Genomic DNA, 24,389 nt, shown 5'->3' with positions numbered 1-24,389 from the left:
GCAGCAGTCATCAGTCTGTATAGTATAAACCCAGAGCCGCTGTGCAGCAGTCATCAGTTTGTATAGTATAAACCCAGAGCCGGTGTGCAGCAGTCAACAGTCTGTACAGTACAAACCCAGAGCTGGTGTGCAGCAGTCAACAGTCTGTATAGTATAAACCCAGAGCCGGTGTGCAGCAGTCATCAGTCTGTATAGTATAAACCCAGAGCCGGTATGCAGCAGTCATCAGTCTGTATAGTATAAACCCACAGCCGGTGTGCAGCAGTCATCAGTCTGCATAGTATAACCCCAGAGCCGGTGTGCAGCAGTCATTCAGTCTGTGTAGTATAAACACAGAGCCGGTGTGCAGTAGTCATCAGTCTGTATAGTATAAACCCAGAGTTGTCATCAGCAGGTATTTGCTTAACTTTGGCAGGCAAATACTTCTCTGCAACAATCTCAGCTCTGCTATGCGGTTGCTCTCTCAGCTCTGCTATGCTTGGCTGGATAAATAGGAAACTCTTCCTCTTCTGCTGGAACTTAAGTTAGCTGTAGTCTGTCTCTTACTTATAATCCTAGGAACTTCTTGTCCTGGCTTTAGAGTGCCTAAAGCTTCGGCTCAGCTTGGAAGGAGGCAATGCAAGCCCAGGAGGGGACAAGCAACCATGTAGACTTTAGAGGCAGAGCCTCTGGGCCTAGCCGAGCAGGCTGTGCCCTAATAGCCAGCACACAACCTCTCTCTAAGGAGGCTGGACTAGAACTCCTCTGCAGGCTCGTCCAGGAGGGACAAGAGCCTGCTGCTTCCCCTTACAGGGGCTAAGCTAGACTTGACTCACTCACCAGCTAAACTCCTCACTCTAGCTACAGATGGCTGGAAGGAGACCAGAAGGTTCCTCTCCAAGGAAGCTAATCCTGCCAGAGTTGCTGCCGCCATCTGCAGGTGGACCAGGTTATTACACTTGAACACAACAGTTTCAGGAATAAATATGCACATTATTATGACATGAAATACATTGGATAGCATAAATTAGCACATAGAAATGGTAGCAAGGTGTTAATAGCAGTAGTAATGGCAGTCCGGGTCATTACACATCTAGTGTTATAACTGTGAACTGCAGTCAATCCAGCAATAGACTAAGGGCAGGTTCACATCAGCGTTATGGATTCCGTTATGGCTTTCCGTTATAACATGGTTATAACGGAAAGTAACAGAATCCATAAGACAGAAGTCAGAACGGAAGCCTTTAAGAGACATTGCGTTTTAATCCGTCATAATAGAGGTCTATGGGAATCATAACGGATCCATCGGGTTCCCGTTATGTTAGACGGAGAACAAAGTCCGGACTTTTTTGTCCGTTCTGCAAAAACGGAAACGGGATGGATCCGTTATGATTCCCATAGACTTGTATTATGACAGAATACAAAACGGAATGTCTCCTAAAGGCTTCCGTCTTGACTTCCGTCTTATGGATTCTGTTACTTTCCGTTATAACCATGTTGTAACGGAAAGCCATAACAGAATCCATAACGCTGATGTGAACCCACCCTAAACTAAAATTGTTGTATCTCCAAAATAATAAGCCTCAGCCATCTTGGATTCAGCCATTTTCCAGTAAGCTTAGTGCAGCGAGAGATGGCAGCAGGCGCTAAGGACAGTGCGAGGAAAGACTTCATTGTGCTGAAAAAACGATTTACAAGTTCAGGTAAAGATTAGTCAAGGTGCAGGGATAGGACAGGGAGGCATCATCTACAGTATACAAGGAGAACAGGGTGCAATAGGGGAGGTCACAGCCTGGGGAATAGGAGCGGTTCTATTACACCTTGCTGCACTGACTGGGGACCCAAATAGCTTTTAGGTTGTTTGCACTATATGATACATCACTAATTCCAGCAAACCTCGCTGTTCTCAGATACAGCCATTTACGGGATGTATTAATAGGAGATATATGTACGTCCTATTAGCCGTTCTGTGTTGATTTTACATTGTTTTACTTTTTTGGGGGGTGTATTAATAGGAAAAAAAAGTGCCGTTCAGCGGTGAAGTTACATTGTACTACAGCCATTTACTAGCCGTTCTGTGGTGAATTGTGATTATTATTATTTTTTTTGGGGGGGTGAGTTTATTAATCAGAAAAAATATATGTCTTAATTGCCGCTCAGTGGTGAAGTAACCTTGTACTACAGCCTTTTTTGGGGGGGTATTATTTAAAATTTAATTTAATTATTTTAATATACAGTATGTCAGACAGACAGGTGAAAGGACCTTCAAAAGGAAAGGGGCAGTGGCCAAAATATTTCTGTCACAGGCAGCAGAAGAAGGGGGGGGGGGGTGGCAGCGAGATGCCTGAGCTCCCGGTGTCATCTAGCGGTCGTGTCTTGAACATCAACCCAGCGGTGCTTGAATGGTTGACTCAGACATCCCCAGCCAAGAGTCGGTGGGTTTAGCAGACACAACCCTTAGTTGATATCGCACAGGAGCAGGTCCTGTGCCCTCACCTGTCCTCAACCTGCCCCTGTCCTTTGCTGTTCCCTCAGCCAGAGAAGTATTATATGCTGTGGGCTCAGCGCCACTATACAGCGAGGACGAGCTACTAGAGGACAGTCAGCAGCTACTGGCCAGCCAAGATCTGGAGGAGAGATCCGCCGCTTCCTCCAGTAGGCGGGCAAGTAGTGATGAGGAGAGTCATGTGGGAGCTTGTGCTGTGAGTGGTCAGGCTCCTGGCCCTCATTGAGGGGGACATCAGTGATGTGCAGACAGTAGCAGATGATGATGTAGCCGATCGCAGTTGGGAGCTGGGTGAAGAAGGGGCTTCATCATCATCAGGAGAAGAGGGTGGCAGCTTGTGTGTGAGGCAGCGGCTGAGCCAGCAGGGTGGTAATGTGGCTGTGAGTCATCAGGGTGGCAGCAGTGGCAGTCGGGAGCTAAACATGCCCAGGGTAGACCACCCGCTTTGCAGGAGCCTACCTGCCCAGAAAGTAGTGGTATAGGGGTTCACGGAGGCTGTGGTAGCAGTCATTCAGTGCGTAGTGTTGGGGGGAAAATGCCATACTCTGCAGTATGGCAATTTTTTGTTAGGCCGCTGGAGGAGGTGAACATGGCCATTTTCAGAATTTGTGGGCAGAAGGTGAAGCGTGGCCAGGGTGCCAATGTTGGCACCACAGCCCTGCGTCAACACATGCAGCGTCACCATAAAGTGGCCTGGGATAACCGTGGCTCCGATGTGGTGGTCCAGCCTGCAGCAGCAACTGCTACATCACCCAGTGGCACGCACCCAATTTAATGCAGTGAATGCTCCACCACCACCCGAAGGGAGCTGTCTGTCCTTCACATCTTCTGTTGGTCCTGATGCTCCTGCTCCTCGTCCTCCTACTTTTCGTCAGTCACTCTGTCAGCAATCAATCACCAAAGCGATTGCCAAGAGACAGCAGTATGCGTGCACTCATCCAACGGCGCAGAAGCTGAACGTGCTCCTGGCCAAGTTGCTGGTGGGGCAGTCCCTCGCTTTCCAAGTGGTGGACTTTGCACCTTTCAGAGAACTGATGGCTTGTGCCGAGCCGAGGTGGAGAGTCCCAAGCCGTCATTTCTTTGCCAAAAAGGCAGGACCAGCCCTGCACACGTATGTAGAACAGAAAGTTCACAGCAGTGCCGATGTGTGAAGCTGCAACCACGGTCAAGGACAGTATATGTCTTTTACAACCCAGTGGGTCAATGTGGTTCCTGCCCAGCCACACAAGCAACTTAGCGAGGTGACGCCGCTTCAGCCTCCACGTTCTCACGCCGTTGGTCCTGCGACAATATCCACCTCTGCCTCCTCGTCCTCCACCATGTCCTCAGCCTCCACTGCAGGGAAAATTCACAGTGCCCCTCTAGCACATGTGCAGGCCTTGGCGGTGTCACTCTGTTCTGCACCTCGTTTGCCTGGGCGAACGGAGTCACACAAGGGAGGAACAAGAAATCGAATCCTGGCTTTCTCCTCAACAACTCAAAATCATAACCATGGTGACCAACAATGGGAAGAACATGGTGTCGGCGCTGCGTCAAGGTAGGCTGAGCCATGCGCCCTGCATGGCACATGTGTTCAATCTGGTTGTAAAGCGGTTCCTGAAGTCTTCCACCCCTCTGCAAGACATCCTGAAAATGGCTAGGAAACTTAGCATGCACTTCAGCCACTCGTACATCGCAAAGCACACCCTCCTTGAGCTGCAGCGGCAGAACGGCGTCCCCCAACATAGGCCGATATGCCAACCGTCGGAATTCCACCCTCCATATGTTGGACCGATTATATGAACAGAGAAAGGCCATAATGATTTCTTGAAGATAGAGGCGGGCAGGTAACTTCGATGTTAGCCAGTAGAGATGTCGCGAACATAAAATTTTCCGTTCGCGAACGGCGAGCGCACATTTTTGCAAATGTTCGCAAACGGGCGAACCGGGCGAACCGCCATTGACGTCAATAGGCAGGCGAATTTTAAAACCCACAGGGACTCTTTCTAGCCACAGTAATGATGGAAAAGTTGTTTCAAGGGGACTAACACCTGGACTGTGGCATGCCGGAGGGGGATCCATGGCAAAACTCCCATGGAAAATTACATAGTTGACGCAGAGTCAGGTTTTAATCCATAAATCACCTAACAATCCTAAATTTTTTTGAACAACATGGTTTAAAACATCCAGTGTGTGTATACGATCAGGTGTGATGTTGTATCGATCAGGTAGTGTAAGGGTTACGCCCGCTTCACAGACATTGACAGACCAAACTCCCCTTTTAATGCACCGCAAACAACCGCAAACAGTCCATTTGCCCAACCGCAAACTCCCCATTTGCACAAGGTTGGATACCAAGCTAGTCATGTCCCGTTGATGTCATTGAAGGTTTCTTCCTCCACCAGCCACGTACAACACCAAGGGTCCCCGAAAGGTGAATTAAATAGATTTTTCGAACGGGGAGATGGTTAAAAAAACGCTGGCTCCCTCCCCTTTGTTTGAATCCACAGTCACTGCGTCTGCGCCGTGCAATTTACTGTCCCACCCGATATGAGTGGTATTTCTGTAGTACTATTCTCATCAGTTTAATCCCTGTTACGTCCCCAATCTGGGGTCCATTTTTTTTTTTTTTTAATTTCCATATTTTATTTATAATGCAAAAATACATATCCACATAACATTTGTAATATTATAAATTCTGAGATCATCCCCGACCCACCCCACCTATCCCCCCCCCCCCCTCCCAACCTTGCAGGAAAAAAAAAAAAAAAAAAAAGCACATGATCCCTTTTGGTGCTGAACTGGAGGAGGAGGAGGACATTCGAGCACAAGCAATGCATAAATAAATAGGTGGTTTTTCTACCCAGGTGAAAGAAGAGGAGCAGCCGGAGGAGCTACAAGGCGACGAGGAAGACGAGGCAGATGACCCAGAAACACCATGGCAGTATGCAGTGGAGATGGAGGCAGGGAGTCCCTCTGAGTCACTTGCTCAAATGGCCTTATGCATGCTCAGTTGCTTGTGTAGTGACAGCCGACTTGTCACCATTCGGCAGAGGGATGACTTCTGGCTCTCCACCATGTTAGACCCTCACTACCGCTCCAAAATAGGGGGCCTTTTTCACACCCGCTGAGAGGAAGGACAAACTGAACTACTATAGAGACTGAGTTAATAGGATGGAAGATCACCAGTCAGCTGCCCGACCTACCAATCCAAACTACCCTCCCTTCCCAAAAAACACTCAGAAGTCAACTTCTTGATATAAATGGCTGTAGCAGCCCGTTTATTAAACAATCAAATAACTTCTTCATTAACTTTCCTTTAATGATCACAATCATAAACACATAAACACATAAATAAAGTGCAATAAATTCTAACACATTGAGAAAGGATCCTAGAAGGCAACACAATAAAGCTGCGCTCTTCACTCCCCATCTCCACTTGATTTCCACCTTACCCTTGGCCCGCAGTCACCGACCCAAAGGTACCAAATCCTCCAAATTATATCTCCATCCACCCATGTAGGCATTTTAGCCCAAACAGGAGCCCAAGCCATCAGCTTACCGAACCTCATAAGATGCACACTCCAACGTGTCATGCACCTCTTAAGCATTGTATTGCCTTCCAGGACCCTCCATTAACCGGCCACAGACGAACACAGGAGACACCTCATCTGTGGACGTCCCGCCACACTCTCAAAGCTGTCTCAAGACCATCCTGTAACCCAGAGGCCCATAAATCCATACCCACATCATTGAGATGCACACCATCGGTGTGGCGAAACCAACCTCGCCACGGTGTTTTGGAGGGGGCTGTTTACCAGCCTCCTGCCCTGGGATTATGGTCCCTTAAGTTATTGGGTCTTAAGGCACTTGGGACGGAGCCCTCTGTCCCTGGATTGCATCCTCTGCCTTACTTGCTTGGATGAAGCACATGGTGAGAACAATAGATAGCGGCCATTGTAGCTCACAGACACTGTTCTGACTTTCCCACACGGGGCTATCTTGCCTGTATTTGGTGCACAGAGACATCATTCAGTAGTGTGAAACTACCAAACAGGGGACACATTTATTAGTGACTATTTTCTGTATAACTTGTATATTTTCAGTGTAACTGTATCTTCCAAACTACTGAACGGATGTGGGTGAATTTTGGACATGTGGTTCACCCAGATCCCCCGGTTCCGAGGATATATTGGTTATGGGGTTATTGCATGTTTTGGGGTTCCTGTGATATGTTTTATAAAACTGCATTTCTCTGCCTTAATAATTATATTCGCCCTTGTGTTCACTAATCATCATCGGCAGAGGGGAGGATTTTGTGTGGGTGTGTTTCTATTGTCCCATTGTGTGTTTAAATGGTGATGTCTGTCCTGTTGTCTCCACATGTGTATTGGCGACTTCCCTTTGTCCTGAGAGATAATTGGATTGCCCTCGGTTGTCTCCGGGACAGAGAGGAGGAAACCATGATGCATTGTGGGGATGTGTTGTATCTGTCCTGTATTTGCAACAACTGTAATAAAAACCAGGCTGGGTGTGCCAGCACGTCAGACCACTGCTTGACCCTCAACACGGAGCCTTGTCTCGTTATTGGGGGGATTCCCTGTATGCTGTTAGAGACTGATTGCCAGGAGTGTAAGCCGAGTGTACGTTTTTCCTGTTCGTCTGCTAGCAGCTATTCGCGAGGTTCCAGTTTGGAGTGCTATTTTGTATCCAGTTCGGGAGTTTGGTGTTCTGCAGTAGCTGTGCCTGTCTCTCAGAAAGGGGCATATTGCCTAAACGGATTTTAACCCCTTGTCTGCTGAAACAGTCCGTTACAATCGGTCTTTAGGAATTGAGGCGAAGCCGCCTCCAACTCCCTATGGCGCACCTCAAGTCCACCCTGCTGCCGGACAAAACGACCCACCTCCTTATACAAAATGACCCACCTCCTTATTGAGCTTCGCCCGCGCCTTATTAATCCGCTCCACTGACCTCGCAAACCGCCACGACCTTCTAGCAACCACTTTAGACCAAAACACCAACAAATCCGGAAACTCTCCCAACAACCGCAACAGATCCAGTTTGATGTCACATATCACATCCCTTGAACGACGAACACCTAAATCATTTCCCCCAACATGCAAAACTAAAATGTCGGGGGGGTTATCCAACAAAGCAAAAGCATGAAATTCCGGCAACACCCGACACCACAGAAGCCCCCTCACACCAATCCACCGCACTTGCAACTCCTCCGGCCGAAAACCTAATTGCCTTCCATTCCTCCGCACATCGGCTCCCAACGCTCCCCAGTGAACGTACGAATGACCCAGAATCCACGCCAAGCATAAAGAGGACCTAAAAAAAAAAAAACACAATGAGACTCGACCCCCAACATGCAATCATAAACAGGCCCCCACCGCTACATTATATGAGGGCGAATATATCCCCGAAAGCAATCTGATTCCCACCGACCAATCCGCTTAATAACCACATCACTTAGACCCCATCTAGCCGCCTCAGTCGCCGCTCCTATCCTGAAGGAATGAGATGCAAACTCCGTGGCCGGATGACCAACAGCCGTCAGACACCGCCTGAAGATCGCAACAAACTGAAAACGGGAGAACACCAGACCATTCAGGTGCACCAAAAAAGAACCCGCTACGCCCGGTAGTAATGACAAAAATTCTTCCACACACCGAACAGGCCACAGCACAGACCCAACCAATGGCCGCAACAAAACGCAAACCCCTCTTCCGACTTGATCAGTTTTCGACCTACGCAAAACACAACGCACACCTCCTTCATCCAAACGAATGTCATCCCACAACAGTCCACTGCCTCACACGCCACTACTTGTCACCAGCTCAGAGACCCTAAAGGCCCCGAAGAAAGCCAATGAAAAGGCGGCCCGAAACAAGCACACCTCATACCAAGAATCGCAAACCACACCAACCTGCTCCCACAACTGCTGTAACACCGAAAAAGAAACCGGACGACGAGTATCCTTCCTAACAGCACTGCGCCGATAGCCCTTCAGAGCCTGTCGCACCAAAAAACTCCGGGACACGTCCGCTAGACCAAGCAAACACAACTAAAAAGCCACAGCCGCCACCCTTTTGGAAGCTAACGAGAAAGACGCTCCTGAACTATAGGCTAACCCCACAAAATAAACCAACACCTGAAAGTCCTCTGCAACGTCACAACCCCCAACCTGATCCACCAAACGTTCCCAATGAGACCACACAGAAGAATAGGCTGACCACGTACTCCTACTCACGGACCGCCTAATCAGATCTGATGAGACCCCAAGGCCCTGCTCCAGAGCCACTGAGGACAGGGCAGACCCTTTGCATCCGTGCTCGGCACCAAACTGCGAAAACCTGGCGCTAACATTGACCTGTAAGGCTTATTTCACACTTGAGTTATTTGGCTCACAGTAACTGTTTCACTACCACAGCAGACTCCCTATGCGTGTTTCTGCAATGCACAGTGTAGCTGTTTGTTAACGCAATTTGCCACTAATAAATTCAGATCGAATGGATTATTTTCGGAAAGTTCAGCAAACCGATCAAATCTAATTTTTGAGAAATTTGCTTATCTCTAATGGATGGCCCTGTCCTGAGAGGAGGCTACACAATGGTGGACACAGCCCTGTCCCAAAGGGAAGGCTACACAATAGTGGACATGGATGGCCCTGTCATGAAAGGGGGGTACACAATGGTAGACACGGACATCCAGATTTTTTGTAAAGCGTTACTGCCATCAAGTTGTAAATCTGTTAATATTTTTCATGAAATAGTGAAAAGTCTCCATCATCTGATCTGTGATCTACCGGGAATATAATCTGTGTCCGTCATCTACTGGGAATATGTGTCCGTCATCTATCGGAAATATAATATGTGTCTGTCATCTACCGGGAATATAATCTGTGTCCGTCATCGGAAATATAATATGTGTCCGTCATCTACCTGGAATATAATCTGTGTCTGTCATCTACAGGGAATATAATATGTGTCCGTCATCTACAGGGAATATAATATGTGTCCATCATCTATAGGGAATATAATATGTGTCCATCATCTACCAGGAATATAATATGTGTCCATCATCTTCCGGGAATATAATATGTGTCCGTCATCTACCGGGAATATAATATGTGTCCATCATCTTCCGGGAATATAATATGTGTCCGTCATCTACAGGGAATATAATATGTGGCCGTCATCTACCAGGAATATAATATGTGTCCGTCATCTACAGGGAATATAATATGTGTCTGTCATCTACAGGGAATATAATATGTGTCCGTCATCTACAGGGAATATAATATGTGTCTGTCATCTACAGGGAATATAATATGTGTCTGTCATCTACAGGGAATATAATATGTGTCTGTCATCTACCGGGAATATAATATGTGTCCGTCATCTACCGGGAATATAATATGTGTCCGTCATCTACCGGGAATATATGTGTCTGTCATCTACAGGGAATATAATATGTGTCCATCATCTACCGGGAATATAATATGTGTCCGTCATCTACCGGGAATATATGTGTCTGTCATCTACAGTAAATATAATATGTGTCCATCATCTACCGGGAATATAATCTGTGTCCGTCATCTACTGGGAATATAATATGTGTCCATCATCTACCGGGAATATAATATGTGTCCGTCATCTACCGGTAATATAATATGTGTCCATCATCTACCGGGAATATAATCTGTGTCCGTCATCTACTGGGAATATGTGTCCGTCATCTATCGGAAATATAATATGTGTCTGTCATCTACCGGGAATATAATCTGTGTCCGTCATCTACTGGGAATATGTGTCCGTCATCTATCGGAAATATAATATGTGTCCGTCATCTACCCGGAATATAATCTGTGTCTGTCATCTACAGGGAATATAATATGTGTCCGTCATCTACAGGGAATATAATATGTGTCCATCATCTACCGGGAATATAATATGTGTCCATCATCTACCGGGAATATAATATGTGTCCATCATCTTCCGGGAATATAATATGTGTCCATCATCTACAGGGAATATAATATGTGTCCGTCATCTACAGGGAATATAATATGTGGCCGTCATCTACCAGGAATATAATATGTGTCCGTCATCTACAGGGAATATAATATGTGTCCATCATCTACAGGGAATATAATATGTGTCCGTCATCTACAGGGAATATAATATGTGGCCGTCATCTACCAGGAATATAATATGTGTCCGTCATCTACCGGGAATATAATATGTGTCCATCATCTTCCGGGAATATAATATGTGTCCATCATCTACAGGGAATATAATATGTGTCCGTCATCTACAGGGAATATAATATGTGGCCGTCATCTACCAGGAATATAATATGTGTCCGTCATCTACAGGGAATATAATATGTGTCTGTCATCTACAGGGAATATAATATGTGTCTGTCATCTACCGGGAATATAATATGTGTCCGTCATCTACTGGGAATATAATATGTGTCCATCATCTACAGGGAATATAATATGTGTCTGTCATCTACAGGGAATATAATATGTGTCCGTCATCTACCGGGAATATAATATGTGTCCGTCATCTACCGGGAATATATGTGTCTGTCATCTACAGGGAATATAATATGTGTCCATCATCTACCGGGAATATAATATGTGTCCGTCATCTACCGGGAATATATGTGTCTGTCATCTACAGTAAATATAATATGTGTCCATCATCTACCGGGAATATAATCTGTGTCCGTCATCTACCGGGAATATATGTGTCCATCATCTACCAGGAATATAATATGTGTCCATCATCTACCGGGAATATAATATGTGTCCATCATCTACAGGGAATATAATATGTGTTCGTCCTCTACCGGGAATATAATATGTGTCTGTCATCTACCGGGAATATAATATGTGTCCGTCATCTACCGGGAATATATGTGTCCATCATCTACCAGGAATATAATATGTGTCCATCATCTACCGGGAATATAATATGTGTCCATCATCTACAGGGAATATAATATGTGTTCGTCCTCTACCGGGAATATAATATGTGTCTGTCATCTACCGGGAATATAATATGTGTCCGTCATCTACCGGTAATATAATATGTGTCCATCATCTACCGGGAATATAATGTGTCTGTCATCTACCGGGAATATAATATGTGTCTGTCATCTACAGGGAATATAATATGTGTCCGTCATCTACAGGGAATATAATATGTGTCCATCATCTACCGGGAATATAATATGTGTCTGTCATCTACTGGGAATATAATATGTGTCCGTCATCTACCGGGAATATAATATGTGTCCGTCATCTACCGGGAATATAATATGTGTCCGTCATCTACAGGGAATATAATATGTGTCTGTCATCTACCGGGAATATAATATGTGTCCATCATCTTCCGGGAATATAATATGTGTCCATCATCTACAGGGAATATAATATGTGTCCGTCATCTACCGGGAATATAATATGTGGCCGTCATCTACCAGGAATATAATATGTGTCTGTCATCTACAGGGAATATAATATGTGTCTGTCATCTACCGGGAATATAATATGTGTCCATCATCTTCCGGGAATATAATATGTGTCCATCATCTACAGGGAATATAATATGTGTCCGTCATCTACAGGGAATATAATATGTGGCCGTCATCTACCAGGAATATAATATGTGTCCGTCATCTACAGGGAATATAATATGTGTCTGTCATCTACAGGGAATATAATATGTGTCTGTCATCTACCGGGAATATAATATGTGTCCGTCATCTACTGGGAATATAATATGTGTCCATCATCTACAGGGAATATAATATGTGTCTGTCATCTACAGGGAATATAATATGTGTCCGTCATCTACCGGGAATATAATATGTGTCCGTCATCTACCGGGAATATATGTGTCTGTCATCTACAGGGAATATAATATGTGTCCATCATCTACCGGGAATATAATATGTGTCCGTCATCTACCGGGAATATATGTGTCTGTCATCTACAGTAAATATAATATGTGTCCATCATCTACCGGGAATATAATCTGTGTCCGTCATCTACCGGGAATATATGTGTCCATCATCTACCAGGAATATAATATGTGTCCATCATCTACCGGGAATATAATATGTGTCCATCATCTACAGGGAATATAATATGTGTTCGTCCTCTACCGGGAATATAATATGTGTCTGTCATCTACCGGGAATATAATATGTGTCCGTCATCTACCGGGAATATATGTGTCCATCATCTACCAGGAATATAATATGTGTCCATCATCTACCGGGAATATAATATGTGTCCATCATCTACAGGGAATATAATATGTGTTCGTCCTCTACCGGGAATATAATATGTGTCTGTCATCTACCGGGAATATAATATGTGTCCGTCATCTACCGGTAATATAATATGTGTCCATCATCTACCGGGAATATAATGTGTCTGTCATCTACCGGGAATATAATATGTGTCTGTCATCTACAGGGAATATAATATGTGTCCGTCATCTACAGGGAATATAATATGTGTCCATCATCTACCGGGAATATAATATGTGTCTGTCATCTACTGGGAATATAATATGTGTCCGTCATCTACCGGGAATATAATATGTGTCCGTCATCTACCGGGAATATAATATGTGTCCGTCATCTACCGGGAATATAATCTGTGTCCGTCATCTACCGGGAATATAATACGTGTCCGTCATCTACCGGGAATATAATATGTGTCCGTCATCTACCGGGAATATAATATGTGTCTGTCATCTACCGGGAATATAATATGTGTCCGTCATCTACCGGTAATATAATATGTGTCCATCATCTACCGGGAATATAATGTGTCTGTCATCTACCGGGAATATAATATGTGTCTGTCATCTACAGGGAATATAATATGTGTCCGTCATCTACAGGGAATATAATATGTGTCCGTCATCTACCGGTAATATAATATGTGTCCATCATCTACCGGGAATATAATGTGTCTGTCATCTACCGGGAATATAATATGTGTCTGTCATCTACAGGGAATATAATATGTGTCCGTCATCTACAGGGAATATAATATGTGTCCATCATCTACCGGGAATATAATATGTGTCTGTCATCTACTGGGAATATAATATGTGTCCGTCATCTACCGGGAATATAATATGTGTCCGTCATCTACCGGGAATATAATATGTGTCCGTCATCTACCGGGAATATAATCTGTGTCCGTCATCTACCGGGAATATAATACGTGTCCGTCATCTACAGGGAATATAATATGTGTCCATCATCTACCGGGAATATAATATGTGTCCGTCATCTACCGGGAATATAATATGTGTCCATCATCTACAGGGAATATAATCTGTGTCCGTCATCTACAGGGAATATAATATGTGTCTGTCATCTACAGGGAATATAATCTGTGTCCGTCATCTACAGGGAATATAATCTGTGTCCGTCATCTACCAGGAATATAATCTGTGTCCGTCATCTACCGGGAATATAATATGGGTCGATAACATTCACATGTCATTCCTTTCTGGTTTTATTTACCTTGTACACAGCGCTGCAACTTTTTTAGACTTTGGGGTGTATATGTGATATTCTGTGTACTCTGTCTCCCCCAGGCTGGAGATACAAGGTTTCGGTGTCATTAAGCGGAACTGCGATTCCTTACGGAAAAATGTATGTGACCCTCTCTGGATCCGGGGGCAGCAGAACAGAGCATATGGTGTACGGGTGAGTCCTGGGGTGTAATGTGCCGGGCATCACCGCTTCACTCTGCTCCTAAGGCTGCTTTCACACTAGCGTTCGGTATTCCGTTCGTGAGCTCCGTTTGAAGGAGCTCACGAGCGGACCCGAACGCAGCCGTCCACCCCTGATGCAGTCTGAATGGAGGCGGATCCGCTCAGACTGCATCAGTCTGGTGGCGTTCAGCCTCCGCTCCGCTCGCCTCCGCACGGACAGGCGGACAGCTGACCGCTGATGGCTGCGTTGGGGTGTCCGCCTGGCCGTGCGGAGGCGTGCGGATCCGTCCAGACTTACAATGTAAGTCAATGGGGACGGATCCGTTTGAAGATGCCACAATGTGGCTCAATCTTCAAGCGGATCCGTCCCCCATTGACTTTACATTGAAAGTCTGGACGGATCCGTCCCAGGCTATTTCCACACTTAGCTTTTTTTTGCTAAAATAATGCAGACGGATCCGTACTGAACGGAGCCTCCGTCTGCATTATTATGGGCGGATCCGTTCTGAACGGATCCGCCCGAACGCTAGTGTGAAAGTAGCCTAACCTGTAAATGTGTAACTCAAGGTCTGATTACCAGGTCTTCTGCTCCAGTTACATCTGCAGTCACTTTTCTGATACATCATGTCGTCTTCTCCAGTTACATCTAGAGCTGCAGTCACTATTCAGTTACATCAAGTCTTCTCCAGTTACATCTAGAGCTGCAGTCACTATTCAGTTACATAATTTCTTCTGCGCCAGTTACAGCTAGAGCTGCAGTCACTTTTTAATTACACCATGTCTTCTCCAGTTACATCTAGAGCTGCAGTCACTCTTCTGGTACATCATGTTTTCTTCTCCAGTTACATCTAGAGCTGCAGTCGCTATTCAGTTACATCAAGTCTTTTGCTCCAGTTACCTCTAGAGCTGCAGTCACTCGTCTGGTACATCATGTCTTCTGCTCCAGGTGCATCTAGAGCTGCAGTCACTATTCAATTACATAATTTCTTCTGCACAAGTTACATCTAGAGCTGCAGTCACTTTTTAGTTACACCATGTCTTCTGTTCTAGTTACATCTAGAGCTGCAGTCACTCTTCTGTTACATCATGTCTTCTGCTCTAGTTACATCTAGAGCTGCAGTCACTCTTCTGTTAAATCATGTCTTCTGCTCCAGTTGCAGACAAAGCTGCCTTAATTATGTAAATGCCTCCTGAGCTCTCATAATGCATTGCCCTTTTATACTCAGCAGAATCATAGTCTAATTGTGAGTTCAGCTCTGGAGGTGACTGGAGTGAAGAACATGATGTTACAGCAGGGCAGTAGCACTGACACTTCTCTGCAGCTCTGGGTGTGACTGGAGTAGAGAACATGATGTTACAGCAGGGTGGTGGCATTGACTTTTCTGCAGCTATGGGTGTGACTTGTGCATTGTCTCTGTGTGTAGGGGGCGCCTGGACCCTGGACAGATGTATTCGGTTTTCCTGGACTCCGGAGAGAAGCTGGATGCTGCGTACAATGTCACCTTCCGCTGGACTTGGACCTTCAGTTTCTTCCCCCTCCGACTGGGAGCACAGAGGATAGACATGGAGGCCGGCAAGGACGGGAGAATGTGAGTACTCCCAGTGTGCAATGACTGGGGCTGCAAAAGGGGGGTGGTTGTGGCTTAACAGGGTGTTACAGAATTTTTGGGACTATACACTAATCACAAAAAGTTCAGGCTATTTGTCTTGTGGGTGAAATTTCAGGACCTAAAATGCCCTCCAACCTTTACAGGGGAACTTAATGTGACCTTCTCTAACCTTCTGAATGCAACTCTTCAATGTTTCAGCAGTTTCTGCACAACTTGCTGTTCTCTAACAAGGAGCTAAACAGCAAAATTGACCATAGGTGTTTGATCTATGAATCGCCCAATAAATTTCCTGGTTCTATTAGAATTGGTATTAAACAGTCCTCCTCATCATGCTGCTCACATTGTGACATCATGAGACCAAGACGACACCTAACAATTGATGAACAGTACCTCGCCATTGCGAGGCTTCAAGTAGGATGTTCTCAGATGGAAGTGGCCCCTGAGCTTAGTGTGTCAGAGTGTCATCAGCAGATTTTATCAGAGATACAGAGACTGGAAGAGTCACAGAGAGGCAGAGAAGTGGACATCCTGTGGCCACATCCCTCACTGATGATCGCTTCATTGTGAACAATGCCCTGCGGAACCGGATGATGAACGCCACACAACTCCAGGCACGTGTAAGGGAGGTTAGAGGCACCAAGTGTCACGTCAGACCATTGGAAACCGTTTACATCAGCGTGGTCTGTGTGCTAGACGACCTGCAAGGGCCCCGGACCGCACCACCAGGCACTGGAGTCATCGTCATGCATGGGGCAGGGAGCATCTACACTGGACAGTGGACCAGGATCGGTTGTAGACAAAATGTGGCCCTAAGCAAAATCAAAAGTGGGACCCCAAATCTTGTAATAATGTACTAAAAACACAGTCCGACACCTGACACCCCCGCTGATTAGCTGTTTTAGCAGACGGCGCGCGCTGTTCACTGCTGCTGTCCCATAGACATACAGCTGTGAGCAGGAAGAGAGAAGGGAGACGATACGTGTGCACAGCGCGCGCCGTCCCCTCAAACAGCTGATCGCCGGGGTGCCCGTACAGTACCCTAGTAGTAATAATATAACCATAATGCTCCCAGCGGCTCTAATGTCCCCCTGTAGTGCCTCCCACTAGTTCCAATATATAATGCTCCCCCCCTATAGTGCCAGTATATATATAATGTTCCCCCGTAGTGTCAGTATATAATGCTCCGACATTCCTCCTTAGTAGTGTCAGGTATATATAATGATCTCCTTCCCCCCTTTCCTGGTGCCCCCAGCAGTGCCTCCCTCCTGTCCTCTCGCCGCTTGCTGCGTCCTGATGCATGCGGTACCAATGACATCACTACTCCTGCCCTGGGTCTCACGGGAATGAGTCATCATGCGAGACCCAGCGCAGGAGGTTGCGTTGATATCATTGCGGCTTTTTGCGCTGTTCTAATGCTTCACAGGCTTGAGGCCTAGCGGCCTGAGGCTTGTGAATTTGGACCGCCATGAGTGCGCCCCCCCTTTATGGGGCGAAGTGGCGCCCTAGGAGGATGACTACCCTCGCCTACCCATCGTCCTGGCCCTATTGCAGAGCACATTACCGCAGGAGGTATAAGAGGAGAGGACTATAACTCCCAGCATGTCTAAGCCATTATTATTTAATATCAGAGCACATTACAGGGGAATGTGTAAGGGGAGAGGACTACAACTCCCAGCACTTACCTGGCACTTACATTGAATCCTTTACTTCTTCCCATGCATCACTGGTCTTCTGCATTACATTACTGCACTGCTTAGCTCCTCCTCCTGTTCTGGTCACATGATAATGAGGTCATCGCAGGTCCTTCATCCCCTTCTTCTCTGCTGAGCTCCGTCTCCTGCACGTGACCTCATGGCAGGTCCTACAGCTCCAGCAGAAGAGTGTTGCTGGTGTCCGGAGCTGTCAGTTTGCAGAGCAGCACTCTGTGGTAATGACTTGGAGAGAACGCACAGCGGCTCGTCGAGGTGGGGAGAGCACGCACAGAGGCTCGTCGAGGCGGGGAGAGCATGCACTGAGGCTCGTCGAGGCGGGGAGAGCACGCACTGAGGCTAGTTGAGGAGGGGAGAGCATAAACCGAGGATCGTCGAGGCCGGGAGAGCACGCACAGAGGCTTGTCGAGGTGGGAAGAGCGCGCAGAGAGGCTCGGCGAGGTGGGGAGAGAACGCACTGAGGCTCGGCAAGGCGGGGAGAGCACGCACAGCAGCTTGTCAAGGTGGGGAGAGCACGCACAGAGGCTCGTCGAGGTGGGGAGGGCACGCACAGAGGCTCGGCGAGGTGGGGAGAGCACGCACAGAGGCTCGTCGAGGTGGGGAGAGCACGCACAGAGGCTCGGCGAGGCAGGGAGAGCACGCACAGAGGCTCGCCGAGGCGGGGAGAGCACGCACAGAGGCTCGTCGAGGCGGGGAGAGCACGCACAGCGGCTCGTCGAGGCGGGGAGAGCACGGAATGAGGCTCGCCGAGGCGGGGAGAGCACGCACAGAGGCTCGGCGAGGCGGGGAGAGCACGCACAGAGGCTCGTCGAGGCGGGGAGAGCACGCACAGCGGCTCGTCGAGGCGGGGAGAGCACGGACTGAGGCTCGCCGAGGCGGGGAGAGCACGCACTGAGGCTCGTCGAGGCAGGGAGAGCACGCACAGAGGCTCGTCGAGGCGGGGAGAGCACGCACAGAGGCTCATCGAGGCGGGGAGGGCACGCACAGAGGCTCATCGAGGCGGGGAGAGCACGCACTGAGGCTCGGCGAGGCGGGGAGAGCACACACAGAGGCTCGTCGAGGCGGGGAGAGCACGCACAGAGGCTTGTCGAGGTCGGGAGAGCACGCACAGAGGCTCGTCGAGGCGGGGAGAGCACGCACTGAGGCTCGTCGAGGCGGGGAGAGCACGCACTGAGGCTCGGCAAGGCGGGGAGAGCACGCACAGCAGCTCGTTGAGGCGGAGAGAGCACGCACAGAGGCTCGTCGAGGTGGGGAGAGCACGGAGAGCACACACAGAGGCTCGGCGAGGCGGGGAGAGCACGCACAGCAGCTTGTTGAGGCGGAGAGAGCACACACAGAGGCTCGTCGAGGCGGGGAGAGCACGCACAGAGGCTCGTCGAGGCGGGGAGAGCACGCACAGCAGCTCGTCGAGGTCGGGAGAGCACGCACAGAGGCTCGTCGAGGCGGGGAGAGCACGCACTGAGGCTCGTCGAGGCGGGGAGAGCACGCACTGAGGCTCGCCGAGGCGGGGAGAGCACGCACAGAGGCTCGGCGAGGCGGGGAGAGCACGCACAGAGGCTCGTCGAGGCGGGGAGAGCACGCACAGCGGCTCGTCGAGGCGGGGATAGCACGGACTGAGGCTCGCCGAGGCGGGGAGAGCACGCACTGAGGCTCGTCGAGGCAGGGAGAGCACGCACAGAGGCTCGTCGAGGCGGGGAGAGCACGCACAGAGGCTCATCGAGGCGGGGAGGGCACGCACAGAGGCTCATCGAGGCGGGGAGAGCACGCACTGAGGCTCGGCGAGGCGGGGAGAGCACACACAGAGGCTCGTCGAGGCGGGAGAGAGCGCGCACAGAGGCTTGTCGAGGTCGGGAGAGCATGCACAGAGGCTCGTCGAGGCGGGGAGAGCACGCACTGAGGCTCGTCGAGGCGGGGAGAGCACGCACTGAGGCTCGGCAAGGCGGGGAGAGCACGCACAGCAGCTCGTTGAGGCGGAGAGAGCACGCACAGAGGCTCGTCGAGGTCGGGAGAGCACGCACAGAGGCTCGTCGAGGCGGGGAGAGCATGCACTGAGGCTCGTCGAGGCGGGGAGAGCACGCACTGAGGCTCGTCGAGGCGGGGAGAGCACGCACTGAGGCTCGTCGAGGTGGGGAGAGCACGCACAGAGGCTTGTCGAGGTCGGGAGAGCATGCACAGAGGCTCGTCGAGGCGGGGAGAGCACGCACTGAGGCTCGTCGAGGCGGGGAGAGCACGCACTGAGGCTCGGCAAGGCGGGGAGAGCACGCACAGCAGCTCGTTGAGGCGGAGAGAGCACGCACAGAGGCTCGTCGAGGTGGGGAGAGCACGGAGAGCATGCACAGAGGCTCGGCGAGGCGGGGAGAGCACGCACAGCAGCTTGTTGAGGCGGAGAGAGCACACACAGAGGCTCGTCGAGGTGGGGAGAGCACGCACAGAGGCTCGGCGAGGCAGGGAGAGCACGCACAGAGGCTCGCCGAGGCGGGGAGAGCACGCACAGAGGCTCGTCGAGGCGGGGAGAGCACGCACAGCGGCTCGTCGAGGCGGGGAGAGCACGGAATGAGGCTCGCCGAGGCGGGGAGAGCACGCACAGAGGCTCGGCGAGGCGGGGAGAGCACGCACCGAGGCTCGTCGAGGCGGGGAGAGCACGCACAGCGGCTCGTCGAGGCGGGGAGAGCACGGACTGAGGCTCGCCGAGGCGGGGAGAGCACACACTGAGGCTCGTCGAGGCAGGGAGAGCACGCACAGAGGCTCGTCGAGGCGGGGAGAGCACGCACAGAGGCTCATCGAGGCGGGGAGGGCACGCACAGAGGCTCATCGAGGCGGGGAGAGCACGCACTGAGGCTCGGCGAGGCGGGGAGAGCACACACAGAGGCTCGTCGAGGCGGGGAGAGCACGCACAGAGGCTTGTCGAGGTCGGGAGAGCATGCACAGAGGCTCGTCGAGGCGGGGAGAGCACGCACTGAGGCTCGTCGAGGCGGGGAGAGCACGCACTGAGGCTCGGCAAGGCGGGGAGAGCACGCACAGCAGCTCGTTGAGGCGGAGAGAGCACGCACAGAGGCTCGTCGAGGTCGGGAGAGCACGCACAGAGGCTCGTCGAGGCGGGGAGAGCACGCACTGAGGCTCGTCGAGGCGGGGAGAGCACGCACTGAGGCTCGTCGAGGCGGGGAGAGCACGCACTGAGGCTCGTCGAGGTGGGGAGAGCACGCACTGAGGCTCGTCGAGGCGGGGAGAGCACGCACAGAGGCATGTCGAGGCGGGGAGAGCACGGACTGAGGCTCGTCGAGGCGGGGAGAGCACGCACTGAGGCTCGTCGAGGCAGGGAGAGCACGCACAGAGGCTCGTCAAGGCGGGGAGAGCACGCACAGAGGCTCGTCGAGGCGGGGAGAGCACGCACTGAGGCTCGGCGAGGCGGGGAGAGCACTCACAGAGGCTCGTCGAGGCGGGGAGAGCACGCACAGAGGCTCGTCGAGGCGGGGAGAGCACGCACAGCGGCTCGTCGAGGTCGGGAGAGCATGCACAGAGGCTCGTCGAGGCGGGGAGAGCACGCACTGAGGCTCGTCGAGGCGGGGAGAGCACGCACTGAGGCTCGTCGAGGCGGGGAGAGCACGCACTGAAGCTCGTCGAGGTGGGGAGAGCACGCACTGAGGCTCGTCGAGGCGGGGAGAGCACGCACTGAGGCTCGTCGAGGCGGGGAGAGCACGCACAGAGGCTCGTCGAGGTGGGGAGAGCACGCACTGAGGCTCATCGAGGCGGGGAGAGCACGCACCGAGACTCGTCGAGGCGGGGAGAGCACGCACAGAGGCTTGTAGAGGCGAGCAGAGCACGCACAGAGGCTCGTCGAGGTGGGGAGAGCACGCACTGAGGCTCGTCGAGGCGGGGAGAGCACGCACTGAGGCTCGTCGAGGCGGGGAGAGCACGCACAGAGGCTCGTCTCACAGCTATTATTGTTTGTGTGTATTAAATGTCTTCACCATCCGGGAACACTGATCCAGCTTGGTGTTTATTTCATATGTTCATATTACACCATCCAGGAACATTCATCTGGCCTGGTGTGTTTGTGTTCTTGACATAAGCTTCTTCTCAAATACAAAAGTCTTTTAGCAGAATTGCCCACCCACTGTCACGAGGGTGTTAAGACTTATCGCTGACCCTGTTGTGCCTGAGGCCAGAAGGTCACAGCGGGTGGCTACTCGCTCGGTTTCAAGAGATCACTCCATGACCTAGTGGTAGGAATGGATTCCAATCCAGGTTTTCCTGCTTAGGTTTGCAATCCTTTTTGTCCTATTTAGGAATCTGTAGCTTTTCCTTTCAGCTGTTCTCTGTCAGCCGCTCCCAGCTACTATATAATCTCTCTCCCTAGTAAAAGGATAGCCTTCTTCCCTCCTCACTGCGCCGCACGTCCGTTACCTGCCATATCAGACGTGATACTCACCAGTACCAAACTGTTAGAAATTGGTCGCAGCAACACAAAACCTCTTGAGACAAATGATTCTGTTTATACAGAGATAAGAGCAGCAAGACAGCGTAGAAATAAATATAAGTCAGGCCTCATGCACACGACCGTTGGCGGCTCGGATGCAGACTTATTCACTTCAATGGGGCCGCAAAAGACAGCACTCCGTGGCCCCGCTAAAAAAATCTAACATGTCCTATTCTTGTCCACGCTTTGCGGACAAGAATAGGCATTTATATTGCCGGCGCCTGTTCCGTTCCGCAAATTGCGGAAGGCAACATGGACGACTATGACATGAGGTAGATGGAATTGTGAAGCAGCGGTGGTAAAAGGCAGCGCTGAGCCTCGATATGCACCCAAACAAGCTCTTTTATACCCCAGAGTACAAAGGAATAATTAGTATATTATACAGATTCGCCGCAGTGTGCCGCAATCCATAGGAGTGAATGGTGACCACCAAAATTACATCATTATTATACATAACGTGACCCCACAAATACTTTACTATTCGTAACCATTGACATACATAGGTTGCACCTCCAACATCAATATTAGTGTGTTGATCGAGCACCAAAGTGCTCGCGTTGAACACCCCGGGATGCTCGGGTTCTCTACTGAGCACCCAAACACAATGGAAGTCAAGGGGAGAACCCGAGCATTAAACCAGGCACCGTCTGCTCTGAAGAGGGGAGGGCGTCTGGTTCATAGGAAAAGGTCAGAAATTGATGGTAACACCACCGAAATGGTTCAGGAACAGCATGGGGAGGATGTCTGGATGCATCTTGGACTCCAAGGTCGCTGCTGGGAACCATGTTGTCCAAGTAGTACGCCACTTTTACAGACTGACAATAATACGCAGAAAACCGAAGATAAAATTTTAGAGGAAAAATTGTTTGGAAACATTCTTTCCTGTATATTTATATATAAAGTGCAAGTGCTGCCAAAAATTACAGGGAAGAGGCTCCGATACAACCTGTATATCACATAATGGAGGGCCTCATTCACATTGTGGTACAATTGTTCAGGTAGTGGGACTTCTACACTCATAAAGCCTATTCACTAAGGGAAAGGGTTGCCAAAAATTACAAGGAACCGGCGCTCCAATACACCCTTTATTACACATAAAGGAGGGCATCATACACTGCCTTGAAAAATTATGATTGATGGCCTGCTGGTGACCCTCAAAAAAATTTGGAGCAAGGGCCTGCTGGGGACCCTCTAAAACATCAAGGGCGAGGGCCTTCTGGTGAGCTGACCTCAAAAACATTAGGGACGAGTGCCTGCTACTGATCTGAGCATCGCAAAAATGATGGGCAAGTGCCTGCTGCTGAGCTGGCCCTCAAAAACATTATATGCAAGGGTCTGCTGGTGAGCTGACCCTCTAAAACATTACACATGAAGGCCTGCAGCTGAGCTGACCCTGTAATAAAACATTATTGTTGAGGGCCTGCAGGTGAGCTGACCCTCTAAAAGATTGTAGGTGAGGGCCTGCTGGTGAGCTGACCCTATAAAACATTATGAGCGAGGACAGACTAATAAGCATGTTGATATGACGGAAGAGGAGCAGGAGCATGAGAAAAGGAAGATTGAACCATATACCCCTGTTTGTGGTGGAAGGGGTGCAGGGAATACAGTGTATTCAGTACATTATAAACAACACATGTAAAGTGCCTTTATGTTCGGCCGCTTTCCTCTGGTGGAGCAGAGAAGTCAGGGGCGATCCAGGCCTTGTTCAATTTTATAAGAGTCAACCTGTCAGCATTTTCAGTTGACAGGCAGATGTGACGATATGCGATCTCAGCAACACGAAGAAATCGCAAATCATCATGACAAAACCTCATAAAACATGTATCTTCCCAGTCTGTGTGGCATCGCAGGAGGTCTCACACCTTTAGCCTGGGCAGCGAGCTTCAGAAAAAAAGGACAGATTCTTATCACACAGCTGGTTGGTACAGGAAGGAAGATGACCTGAAAGTCACCTTCAATCCATAGACTTCATATTTTTCCCATATTTTCCTAATATTTCATGGGTTATGGAAATATGAATGGAACCATCTCTTCAGAGATGGTTTTGGTTCTTCTAACCCACCTTCCAGGAAACCCACGGGCAAATCAGAGATTCCCGCTCTGAGATATAAAGGTTCTCGGGCACCCTGTATTATCTTCCAGTCATATTTGGTATCAGATGATGCGTAAAATTGTACTGATTATCAATATTAACTCTATTTCTTGATTGGACTTACGGGATATGGAGAAATGGGTAAAGCAAAGATTCTGCCAGATGTTCTCCCTATGGGGCAAAGGACTGCCCCTGTTCCAATTACACAAGGCTGGACCTGTACGTGTCATAACCACTCCCTGCTTCAGAGGGGGTAAAAACAGTGACACACTCAG

General features: G+C 49.4%; 1 protein-coding gene across 1 annotated transcript in view; it reads left to right on the top strand.

Annotated features, from left to right (window-relative positions):
* LOC122941120 (pancreatic lipase-related protein 2-like) overlaps positions 1 to 24,389 on the top strand; it is a 133,762-nt gene that overhangs the window by 89,205 nt on the left and 20,168 nt on the right. Inside the window, exons 10-11 of the mRNA XM_044298143.1 lie at positions 14,107 to 14,218; positions 15,651 to 15,815. Of these exons, the coding sequence (XP_044154078.1) occupies positions 14,107 to 14,218; positions 15,651 to 15,815 (277 nt within the window). The remainder of the gene's footprint in view (positions 1 to 14,106; positions 14,219 to 15,650; positions 15,816 to 24,389) is intronic.

Source organism: Bufo gargarizans, chromosome 6, assembly GCF_014858855.1.
Source record: "Bufo gargarizans isolate SCDJY-AF-19 chromosome 6, ASM1485885v1, whole genome shotgun sequence".
Classification (NCBI taxonomy): Eukaryota; Metazoa; Chordata; class Amphibia; order Anura; family Bufonidae; genus Bufo; species Bufo gargarizans.
This window is presented reverse-complemented; position numbering and strand designations above follow the sequence as displayed.